This window comes from Molothrus ater, chromosome 3, assembly GCF_012460135.2.
Source record: "Molothrus ater isolate BHLD 08-10-18 breed brown headed cowbird chromosome 3, BPBGC_Mater_1.1, whole genome shotgun sequence".
Taxonomy (NCBI): domain Eukaryota; kingdom Metazoa; phylum Chordata; class Aves; order Passeriformes; family Icteridae; genus Molothrus; species Molothrus ater.
The window spans coordinates 29,768,447-29,781,113 of NC_050480.2; the positions used below are offsets into that span (position 1 = coordinate 29,768,447).

A 12,667-nucleotide genomic window follows, 5' to 3' on the forward strand; every position below is an offset into this window, starting at 1 on the left:
TCCCCCAGGCGGCCCCTCGGGGGCTGGCGATGGCGATGGCCAGACCCCACCGCCTCCCTCCCGCGCCGCGGGGACCGCCCGCCCCCGGCCGGGCCGCGGGCTGGGTCCCGCCGCGCCCCGGCAGCCGCTCCGCGGCGGCAGCGCCGCATGCGCGGGCGGGGGGGAAGAGAGGAAGCGGGAGAGCCCCAGATTCAAATCGCTGTTCTGGAGGGAGGAGAAAACTAGGAGAAGGAGACAGCCCGGGGGGAGTGGAGGGAGGAGGAGAGAGTGGGAGGGGAGTGTGGAAGACTCTAAGGGAACGCGGCAGAAGCCGGGAGAGGAGGCACCGCAGACGGCCGGCGTAGGCAGAGGTATCAAGGGAAGGACAGGGCGGCTTTGGGCACCCACGGCCGCAGCGCGGGGCACACGCCCCGGCTCGCCCACCCGCCGCACTTCGCCCGCCCGCCCTCCTTGCCCGCCGCCAGCACCATGGTGGACAGGGGCCCCTTGTTGACCTCAGCCATCATCTTCTACCTGTCCATTGGGGCGGCGATCTTCGAGGTGCTGGAGGAGCCCCACTGGCGCTCGGCTACCGACAACTATAAGCGGCAGAAGACGGAGCTGCTCAAGCAGTTCCCTTGCCTGGGCCAAGAGGGTCTGGACAGGATCCTGCAGGTAGGTACAGCGGGCGCCGCCGGGGCGGGAACCGGGGCTGGGGCCGGGGGGTGCCGGCGGTAGCAGCGGCGGCAGCAGCAGCAGGTGCTGCCGGGGGCCCGGGAGCGGAAAACCCCGCGCCCGTGGGCGAGCGGGCTGAGGAACCAGCCGGGACCCGGCACAGCCCGACCGTGTCTGTGCCTTCACAAAGCCCGGTGCCGAAAAACTGTCCTTGAAGCGGGAGCGTAGGGAAACCTCTTAATCGTCCTGACTACTTAATGACAGAGCCTTCTCTTTCCCTCTGAGTCCTGAAGGAGCTGGGGGTTGATTTTCAGCGGGCCGGCCCAGAGGTGCCGCCCGGAGTGTGCTCCCGCCCGCTGCTCAACCCGGCGCCCGTGAATGCGGCTCTTGTTTTAGCACCCACGGTGCTCCTTCTGCCTCAATGGATGTTGTGTTAAGAGGAAGGGAAGGTGAAGCCAAGTGTCTCGATCCTCTTGTGTTTGGTCTGATTTTCTTCCCTTTCTCTTTTTTAATTTCTTCCCGTACTAAATGCTGGAGAGGTGCCTAGGGGTCCCGCCGGTCAGTCGGGGTAACGGGAGGAAAGGGTGCACGGCTCGCACGGAGGGATGCTCGCAACTCTTGCGCTGTTATACTCCAGGAGGCTGACTTTTTTTCCAAGCCATAAGGAGTTGATAATCGTCCTGTCTCGCTCATCCGGCAGAATGCTCTTCAAACCTAATTCTTAATCGATAGCGTGTATTAAATCCGAGAGCTATATAAACTTAGTAGTGCCTTCTTATGGATGTGGAATCTGTTAAAATGTCGTGGTAAGCAGTAGTGAACTATGAAACACAGACTGCCCAGATGTGTGGGGCTCCAGTGGTGAGAGTGAGCCATTTGGGACCTTTATTTCAGAAATGTTTATACCGAGTAAGGTTTGCTGTTCATTATGTTTGGATTTTTATAAAATTATTTTATTTTCAAATTCACTAAAAGTCGATTAAAATGCTCAAATACAGAAGAATGGCAAAGTGGCTCATTAGTTTTCTTGGTGTAATAGATACTGTGCAAGCTTGGAAGAGTACAGATTCTTTATCCTAAAAGTTTGTGGTTAAAGTTCTCTTTCTTCGGTTGGTGGCTTCCTTCTGTCTGCTTCAGATAGCAGAGCGTTCTGGTGGCAATGTCCTTATTGTTCCCGTCTTAGTGCCTTGCTAAGTGTCTGTGGTATTTAGTGGAACAGGTGGATAGAGGCTTGAAGCTATTAAGAGACGTTGGAAAATGAAAGACATGCTATGTGTTTGGAGTAGGTTTTTGCTGTTCTGGAGTCTTAATGAAATCTTACTCTAGATTATATCCCAAACCTGTTTTAATGTCCTCAAGGAAAAAAGCATTGTTTGGATTGGGATGTGCCTGGCACGCTTAACTTGCTGCAGACATAATGCAGGATCTACATTCTGCCTTAATTTATTATGAAAATTATGTTGGTATGAGGGAATCATTAACAGCGTTTTATGTTTGGTTGTTTTTTCCCATTATGAGTATCACAATGAATCCTGAAGTGGCAGAAAGTTGGGGTTTTTTTGGTTTTGGGTTTATTTTTTTCTTAAAATACAAGATGATAATGAAAAAAATGTGGACGGCCTTTCCTCTCCAATGCATTAGCCCCTGCTGATAGTATCATACGTGGTTTGAGGTTTCCCTCTGCACTTCTTCCAATCCTATCCTACTATCCATGTCCAGTCTTGCTAGTCTGATGATCCCACATAGATATTCTGTTGTCATCCTAAGTTCAGGTTAGCTCAAATGTAAATGCCTTTATTTCACAGTTATTGGTAACTGCAAACTTTACTGCCTGCTCTCTTTTAGAGTTGTAGTTTTGTGCCTGTTCGTATTCAACTTCTATGTAAGAAGTGATGGGAAAGAGGGGAGTGTGTCATATCTGACAGAGGACAATGGTAGGGTGAAATCTAACCTAGCTGAAGCTAACTGATGGGCGGGAGGGAAATCATGTAAGGACATCAGGATTCTGTCCTAAATAAGCTGTAAAGAATATCAGAAATAGTCTTTGTAGTTGTCCTTTCTCATCCACTCAATGCTGCTTCTGTTGAGTTGTGCAGAATCTTTAAAACATTGCTTGCATCTCTTTTACAAAACCTGATCATCCTCTTCTATTATTAAACCTCCAAATTTATTCTCTATTCACAACCAGAACATGTTGATTTGAAAAATGGGCTTTTAACACCTCCCCACTCATCCTCATCCCCACTGCTATCTTGTTCCTCTGAGCCTCCTCTTCTAGCTTCTTTCAAGGACTCCCTAAACTTGTGCTTGGGATTTTGCATGGTTTAACTAATTTGTCTGCTGTTGTCTCTTTTTTAATAGGCAATTTCATCTTGAAGCCTTTTCTTTCACTCTGATGTTGGTCCCAACTGATACTCTTGTGACTTACAGAGCCATGTTGAGCTTTGCTGTTGCTTCTCTGATCTATTTAAGACCCCCATTTAAAACATATTGGATAAAGTTCTTCAGCAAATATCACCAACTGTAGAATTTTAAATGCGTGTTGGTAAAATGAAAGGATGCCAAGAAATGTTCAAGTTGGACTAACAATACCAATTTTGTTTCCAGAAGCAGCCTGAAAGGTGACAAGGACTGACTTATTCAGAGACCGGTCTCTCTGCTGCCCTTGTTCCCCACCCAGGTTAGCTCGTGTGTTCCTTTGAGCCTAATGCTAGCTGTAAGTGGAATGGAAACTGTGTGGAATGGCTGCAAAGCCAGAACTGTAGCGTTGATCTTGAGCACTTAAAAAGACAAATAGTTTATCAGCACAGATTCTCAGCTCACGTACAGACCAGCATCTCTGTACCAACAGTTTGACTGATTATTAAGTGGGCTGTATTTGGTCAAATACTGTCTAAAGTTTATATTCTGTAATAAAAATTTCACAATGTATTACAGTAGAAATACACCACAATAAATGTTTCTTGAAATGTGTTTAACACACTTGCAAAAATTTACAAGCTAAGTATTGTAGGATATGCTAAAAAGAAAGCCTTTTCCCTCCATCCTGAGAAATACCTAAAAATAAACTTGCTTAAAAGCAACTTTTTAGGAGTCTCTTGTGTGAAGAATCCATTTGCTTTTGATTGTTGAGAGTACCATACTATTTATCATAACTGTAAGAGGTAAAGTACTTAAACACTTCTCAGAGTAACGTTATGTAGACCCTGATTTTAAAGGTAGCTCACCCTAGGCTGTGTATAGGCTGGTTTCTGCTTGTCCACGTTCTTCTGGGTAGAGCTGATTGCTCAGATATAAATGTGGCTGAGATGCCACATTATTCACATTATTTAAGCCTCCAAAGACCCTCAACCACAACTGTGTATTGACACAGGGAGCTGTGTAATCTCTCATCTCTATGTACAATTACTTTGGAAGAGAAATGTCTCATAACTCTTTGGAATGTGTGCAGAAATTAACATTGTTAGTATTAATGTCACTAATCATATCTATCATCATTGTAGGATCTTAAAAGTAGTGTAACAGCTTTGTCTGTTGATACAATTCTGTGGCTTGTCATTGCCACTTGTTTCAGTGCCCATGAGTTCTGGGACTCTTTAGGAAGAGCAGCAAAGCAGGGATCCAGTGATGACACTTTTATCTCCCCTGCTGTAGGAAGGAGTTTGGAAGACTGAACCAAATATAAGGTGATTCAGTCATTTCCCTCTCCTCCAGTTCCTTACTTTTACTCTTTATTGCTCCATCCCGGTTGTGAAACATCAGCTTTAATGATAAAGGAGCTATTCATGCAAGAAGGTGCCCTCTTGACCTTCAATTTTGTCTATTCACATGAGCAAAGGTTTGCCTACCCTGGGCCGCGTCTTATTTACCAGGAAATCTTCTACTTGCCCACCAGAGTCATTGAAAAATGATACGGGTCCCACTGATAAACATCAAGGCTGGTGAAAAGAAAGGGAATCATTTGCAGATGAGTGAAAATGGTTGCTTTCAAAACAGCAATAAAATGAAAAGAGAAACTGCTGCCTGTGTTTAGGGGAAGCAGACAAACATACGGAGTATGAGAGCAAATAGTTGGAGTCTTTATTTGAGAAGCGTTTAAGACTCTAAGCAGGCCTGAGATATAACTTTAGAAACTGAAATGTTTAGACTTAAAGCCCAGTGCTGTGAACAAATATTTTAGAAGACTTCTAAGGATGGCTGCTGGAATATACATGGTACATGGTTTATGCTAAAGAAAATAACAGTTAAGTGGATTAATACTAGTTTCTCCCCTGGTTTTTAAAGTGTCTTCATTTTTCACAAGTACCTGCAGGTGCATTTCCAGGATTTTGGTTTGTGTTTGAAGATGGTGAAGCTTGCTTGAATATTCTTGGAATTTATCTTAAATTGTGAAAATTTAAGAATATTCTCTCATTCTGAACATTGTTTCCCACATTGCTTTTATTTCAAGCTGCTACCTCAGGGTTTAAATCTATGTGCAACACTTTCGAGAGAGTCTGCAAACTAGAAAAACTAAAGTTTTCTTAAAAACTTGAGCTAGGTTTTCAATGCTTTATTCAACATTTAACAGAGATGATGGCTTTTGCTTAAGCTTTATAGAGTGACTTGTTTTTCAGTGTAAAGTTAATAGGCATCTTTTTCATAATATTTTCCCTTTTTTGTGCTCTTCAGGAGATGGATAAATGAGATTCTAGACTTACTTGGGTTTGTTTGTTTGCTCTTTACCATCCTGATCCCTTCCATTGGAGATATTGAAGGTGGGGTGGATAAATAGGGGACTGAATTCATTATCTGGAATGACAGTTGACTTGTCTCTTTCAAGGTGAAGCCTTTTTCATAGGCTGAGCAAAGTAAAGCTGAGCATCTTTCAAAGGACAAGTGACTGCCAATGAAACAAAGTTATTAACTACTTCTATTATCTTTCATATAAAAACTCGACAGTGTAAATTAAGGCTTATGCATGCGAAAAAGGTCTTCCTGGATTGTTCAAATTTATATCTTCGTTATGCCTAGTCCAAATTCAGCAGCTATGAACTGAGATGAAAATGTAGAACCACTGTCCACGGCCGACTAAGATGCCTCAGAGTGTGACTTAGGGGTACTGCCACTGCAACATTAAAGAATTGAGGACAAGCAGCACAGAATCATTAGGGTTGGAGAAAACGTCTGAGATCATAGAGTCCAGCCTTTGAACAAACACCAACTTGTCAAGTGGACTCTGGCACTGAGTGCCATGTCCAGTTGTTTCTTGAATGCCTCCAGTGATGGCGACTCCACCACCTTCCTGGGTAGTCTGTTCCAATGCTTAACAGCCCTTTCTGCAAAGAAATTCCTGCTGCTGTCCAGCTGCATTACCCCGCAGCTTTTCTCTGTGTGTTTCTACACAGGAAACCAAATGTAAGCAGGCATGCTTTTCTGTTGTGTTTTCTTTTTTTTTTTCCTTTTCCCTGTTTAACCATTAAATTGTTTGAACTTTCTTGGAACATAGTTAAACAAAGCTGATAGTGCATACACTGCAACTCTGCTGATGGAGCAATAGCAATCGATCAGAATCCATAATTTTTTTGCTATGGGCTTTTCCTTTTTCCTGTTATGCACTTAATCTTTGAGTGTTCCTAGTATGCTGTCCTTCTGTTACCTTAGAGAACTGAATGTTTGTGTTACCTTGCATGTTACCTTCTGCTACTAGGTGTGTTTTTGGCAAGCTCTGCTCCAGAGACCATGGCATGCAGGTAGTTTTGCAAGTTACCAACAGCTTGTTCTATGCTTTGGTTCATACTGTATATATGGTTTTTGCAAGATACCTTCTGTACCCGGTGAAGATACAGAGTAAGGATGAGTTTGTACAGATTTCCTTTTTAAAAACAAATAGTTGTTTTTGCTATGTATTAATAATTAAACACAATGAATTGTTTTGCTTTTCTCTGAATGCTGTTGACTTTCAGAACAGTTGTTTTCCTTGCTGGTAGTGCAATTAGATGTCAACATAATAATACACAACCCAGAAACAAGCTGGATTACAAGTGACAGTAAATAATCTGATCATCTGGGGAGCAGAGGAGAATGCTTGTGCACTTTGGTGCTGTGGATCTGCTGATCTCAGTGCCTATGATTTACAGAGGTTTTATTTTGTCCTGGCACTTGTTTGATTCTATGGATTGAATGCATAGGAACATGTAGTTAAATTTCTTCCTGGAGTAGGTTGGAATAGTAGTATGTCTTTGGGCTTTGTTTAGTCCAAACTGAGCTCGTCACAAACTGAATCTGCTCTGTAGTATGTAACAGAATGTGGTAACAGGACAAGTGGAAGAGTTGAACTCTTCGGTTAAATTAAAATCCTGAAGCACCACCTGTGGTGCTACTGACATCCTCAGGAGAGCCACTCTTTGAGGCCGATTGAACTTTCAAAATAAGCATGTAATATGTACTCTGCATTTTTGCTAGCACTGTCTGCTGAGGGGATGCCTTGGGCTTGAAGGAGCTTTGTCTTCCTTTATTTTCTGTCTTGATTCTGTCAGGTCCCTCACCATCACTGCATTAGTAGATCTTTTCTTTAGAACACCAGGTTCTTGAATTGTAGACAGGAGAGATTATTCCTAGGCATGTATTGCCCTAGTAGCTCTATTTACAGTCAAAATAGTAGGGAAGTGATTATTTTTCTTTTTTTTTTTTTTTCCTTGCATTGTGTTGTGTGAACTCGAGTGGATCAAATGCACTCTTGGGTGCAAAATAGCTTCTGAAATGTTTTAAAATCAAACCTCATACACAGATTTTCTTAAGAGAAAGAAATGTGAGTGATAAAAGTGAAGTAGGAAACAAATAATAAATAGGTTGTGTTTCTTTTTCTAACCATATGTGTATCTGTAGTGTTTCTTACGATGGACTTATGTTTTTTAACTTCTGTTGTGGGATTGATTGCTACAGGTCAGCCTGTCTGTAGGACTGTATTTCTGCCTTAATGAAAAGGCAGACACAAATTGTGATTGAGCAAAACTAAACTGACTTTGTTCTGTGTTGGCATCTTGGAAATACTGTGTAAGCAGTTTCCAACTGCTGAGAAACAAAACTCAGACCTGTACGTCTCTTTGAGCTTGCAAGAGGTGCAAAAATGTTCCAGTTGGACCTATCACAGGTCTCTGTATTCTGATACTTCCTAACAACAGTGACAGTTAACATCCATTTGGACTGCAAAGTAAGTCACAAGATTGTCAGATAATGGCAGCGAGTGAGTAATAGCTGATGGAACTTGAAAATAATTCTGCAAAGGCTAGTGAAGGTCCCGAGGTAGAAAGCAAAGCCAGATATGATACAGTATTTTTGATGGCCTGGCTAAAATATCAAATTATCAGTGATGACTTCTCTGTGTGACCTCCAGATGCACATATTGCTGCTCTTCTCTGCTACTCGCAGCCTACTCCAAATGAGTAAAAAAGCTGTGGAGGAAAGTTGCTCAAGAATCATGTTTGGTCCCTCGCTAGAGAAACTGCAGTTTGTGAGTAGATTGGTTCTGGTCTGTAATGGAAGTGAGGTTGATGAATCTCCTCCAGGCACCAAAGAAACAGAGGAGGTGTTTGGAGCCAAGCAGCTGAACAAAGAGAAGGGTTTAATCAAGCTCACTGTGATACTGACTTCTCCCTTAGCCTCTCTTGCATTCATCTGGCTGGAACGCTCAACCTGCCACATGCTCAGCTCTTACAGTTGCTGTTAACCAGCTACAGACTGTAATGCAAATGTGTTAAAATCAAGTTAAATAGTTGATCTATGATAACCCACCAGTTAAGGCTTCAGGCCTGTCTAAGTGGTGTGTACGTGACTGCAGAATGACAGAGGGCAATCGGTGCTTGCCTTGTTGGCACAAGGGTTTTTGAACGGCACTGGAGTTTGTGCTTCCCTCCTCATTTTTATCAGTGCACTCTGAAAATTTTTCACCTGTATCACTATCAATTGCCCTTTTAAAATGCCACTTGCCTGCTTCCAACTTTTTTCATGGCTTTTCAGGTGGAAGGCAAGGAAAGGGAGAGAGACCAAAAATTTTTGAAGTTGCTTCTGTTTAGCAGCAAACCCAGTAGTCATCTTTATTGTGTCTTTACATTATTTGTTACAGTAATACTAGATTTTCTGGTAGTGTCTTAATTGGATGTGACTAGGATAACAGTGCTTTTTCATGAAGTTGTTACATGGTCTCTGCAAGGTCCTAAAGGTGTCAACTTGATTAATGAAATGAGAATAGATGTCTTTATCTTATATTTAGGGGAAGTAAAATATAGTTCAAACTTTGAGAGCGCCTTGGCTTTTTTTGCATGTTTTAATAATGCTTGTTCAGCTCTGCTACAATTAGACAATTGGTTATTTGGACAGATGTCCTCATAGCTGGAGAAACACTGTCATAAAGTAGTTTCATGCTAGATACTGACTAGGTGTTTTCAGCTGAATTCTGTGCATATTGGAAAAACTGTCTTACTTATTTGAGGCAACTGCAGCTTTTCTGTGGTTTTGTTGACTTCCTTAGCATCTTTATGTGAGCAGCTTTTAAGCTTGAGTGTTCTCTACTTAGAAGTGTATGAGTGCTTTCTCTGTCTCAGCTTTGGAGAAGGTTCTAGATGCTGCTGAACAGTCACAGATGTCAGTTGCAGGAAATCTGGGCTAGGAAGGAAAAGAGTAGCAGAAGGCAACAACTATGGTACTTCTGCCACTTGATCCCTCTTGCCTTCAATACAATAGCAAGAAGGTGACAAAGTGGTTTGGCTTTCATGCATTCCCAGGGATGGGACAGTTGAGAAGTGATGGAGCACAGAGTCTGTTAATTACCTACCACACATCAATGCTGTACATTGCTCTTTGCCTGCAATTTGTCTTGTGTTAGCTGTTCAGGGGAAACCTGCAAATGGATGGGAAATTTTGTGAATCTGAAAGTGTGCATGGTAGTTTTAAAGTGGAAAGATTTTTCAGTTGACTAAGCTTACTTTTTCACTTAGTTAAAATCCTTTCTACAAGATATATGCAAGTTCTAGTTTACCTGTGGGGTTTGACCAGGAACTAGATGTGGTACAGGACTGAAAAGATGACTGGAGATTGATTGAAGCAGTATCTGTTCTGCTTTCTGTCAGTTAGTGATTGGAAGCTCCCTTGGTAAGAAAGCCCCTTCTGTGTACTTATTAGTGTAGTGCCAAATATATTAAAAAGCAGAAGATTGTGTTCCTGTGCATATGTTGTGTATATGGTTTTTAATGTTATGTTATTTTTAATGTTATTGGATTACTGAAAAAAAAGGGGGTTGTATATATGCTGACACAACTGTGTTTAATAAATATTCTAATGCACAGCTAGCTTTTAGCAGCAAACTGATGGTATTGCCAGTATAATACACTCACCCAGCAGAAGAAATAAACTGGGCAAACCAAGCTATTACAGGTCTGAGAGTGTCTAGGTTAGACTGTTTCCTAGTCTGTTATCTCAGTTACTGGTCACACTTCTTTCTAGCCTGCCATAACTGTGCTGGCAGATCTCTGTATTTGAAAACATTTGTTCAGAGCAGCCTCCACTCTTTCCCCAGTCCTACTCAAAGATCAGTCTTCAGCTAACCTAGTGTTGAGGGGATTTATAATAAAAATATTTTATTTTAGGTTTAAGCCCTGGATAAAACTAAATACATTATAACAGAAGTCTCAAAGCTAAGAGCCTTTCTGTGGCAGGCTTTTTGCCCTTGTTAGACCCCTTAAGATAAACCCATCACCTTGCTAGTCATACAGAGCATCCTGTCCCTGTTGACATAGGAAGCATGCCTTGCCTTGCCTCCTCCTCCTGCTGCCTGATACAGGAATGATATAGGGAGATAGACTGGTTGAAGTTATGAAAAGTTTTTGGTTGACCCTGGAAACCTGGTTGTTTGTTTGGCTTAACAAGGTGGCTTAAATGAAGGTACTACCCTAAAGCGTTAATAGCCAACAGTGTGTCTTTTTCTTGTTCCTGTTCTGTAGTTCAAAAGTCTACCTGATTAAAAATGTTGTTGCAAGTAGTACTCTGCTCCGCCCAAGTCTGATCACTTTCAGTTTTTTTATTTGATGCTGTTGGGACAAGCAAGATTTTTATTCTAGCATGTGTAAGCTCACTGGATTGTCACACAAGGAAGTTGTTAGGATAGGTTGTTAAATAGGAAATGAGGTGTGTGATGCTACTAGCATGCTTCAGCAGCAGCCTCTAGCATGTCTTCAGAGAAACAAGACCTTTAAAGTTGTGTTGAAATTTGGGGATGCAATACAAAAGTGCTTGTGAAACCGAAAGTCTATGGCATTTTCCTCCTGGTGCCTAAGAAACGGAACAGTTTTTAGAGTGTTCTTAACAAGTAGCTTTCTGTAAATTTCTTAACCTGAAGCATGTTTTAATGCATGGCTATAAATGGGAACAAATATAGTATGCAGTGTTACTTCATGCTTCAATTCACTCACTGAGTTGAGAAGTTTATTGGGCCTCTGTAAGCAAAGCTGTCAAGTTTAGATCACTTGTGTTTTGACTTGTTCTAACTACCTGTTCTTATGCACTAAGGGCATGGGAGGTTGGGGGGAGGGGGTGGTGGGAAGCTTCATTTTAAACTCAGTTTCCTCTTCTACTTCTCCTGTGTAATATCAACATTTTCTGTCCAGCCCCTCTGCATCTAATACATTCATCTCAATAAACTGTGTTTTTATTGACAATAGGACTGTTTTGGTTCATTTAAATCTACTTAAATCAATTGCTACTGAACTGAAATGTATTATTTTGGAAACAGACTGCTCCATGGGTTACCATCTGCTTATGCAATCGGTACCAGCTCTGTTGCAAGAGTCTCATGCAAACACTGTCTGGTTCTAGCCCTGCCTAACACAGGTCACCAGCTGGTGTGAGGGCTTGATTAAACTCTTGACTCTTCTGCTTCCACTTTCTTATCTCTGAAATGGGGACAACAGCATTTTCCAAAGCCCTTCTAAAGGGGAGTTGGCTACATTAGTCACCATGTATGTATTCAGATAGGAAGGAAGCCTAATCTGGTATTACAGATTATTCCAGTGTCTTAATTTCAGCTGATGCAACATAAAAGTTGTCAAAATACTTTTTTTTTTTTTTCTCCATCCAAGGCAAAGTGTGTTATAATCATTTCAGAACAGAAGTCCACCAAATTAAGCTATACTAATGAAAGCTATGACATAGTCTGATAGGTTTTATTTCTGAATGAGAATGTTGGTAAGTCAATGAAAAGTAGGGACACTCAGCATCTGCAGAACAGCTGCAGTTCTCATGCAGCAATAACCTTTAGCTAATTTGTCTTCAGAACATGTCTATGTGGAACTTGGGAAAGTGAAAAGGAAACATTTCTATTACTGCATTAATCAAAAGAGCAAGGGAATGCTGGTAAAGCACTGAATATGCTTTTCATCAAAATAGTTTATTAAGTAGTTCATAAAACTGGACTCTAGTCCTGAAATTAATAGGGGAAAAATATAAACTACTAAATTCTGTAGTCATGATCTGTCAAAAAACCCAGATGCCTCTTGAAAACAGTTGGTATTTACATTCATTGCACGGAAATCAAAAGGGGAAATAAAATTAGGCAACATTAGTTTGCTGAAGCATTGGATCTGCAGGTATCACAAGTAGGGAAGCTTCAGTATTCAATTCTGCAATGACAAAATAGTTCCAGTTAACTTATTTGCTGAATTAAGAGTTTCACTTATTATTTAACTCTGCAGAAAGTCACAAAAGGAAATAACCTTGTTGATCTTTTTCCATTAATATCCCTCACATTGTTTGTCCTATGAATTATGACTTATGGGAAAATTAACTGTCCATGCTATACATCATACACAAGCAAGTCTTAAACAGTGTATGCTGTAAAAATATTGACATACCTCCAAGAGGTTAATTTCCCTACACATTAGACCTTTTTTTCCAAAGGAAACAGTAACACCTATTTGAACTGCATAATAGAAATAGAACTCCAGTTGTTGAAATTGTTTTTTTATGGACTCATACCACCTAA

At 41.6% G+C, this 12,667-nt stretch overlaps 1 protein-coding gene across 1 annotated transcript in view; it reads left to right on the forward strand.

Annotated features, from left to right (window-relative positions):
- Positions 1-288: 288 nt before the first annotated feature.
- Positions 289-12,667, forward strand: part of KCNK5 (potassium two pore domain channel subfamily K member 5) — a 34,749-nt gene continuing 22,370 nt past the window's right edge. The window contains exon 1 of the mRNA XM_036381022.2: positions 289-654. Coding sequence (XP_036236915.1) covers positions 469-654 — 186 coding nt within the window. The 5' untranslated portion in view covers positions 289-468. The remainder of the gene's footprint in view (positions 655-12,667) is intronic.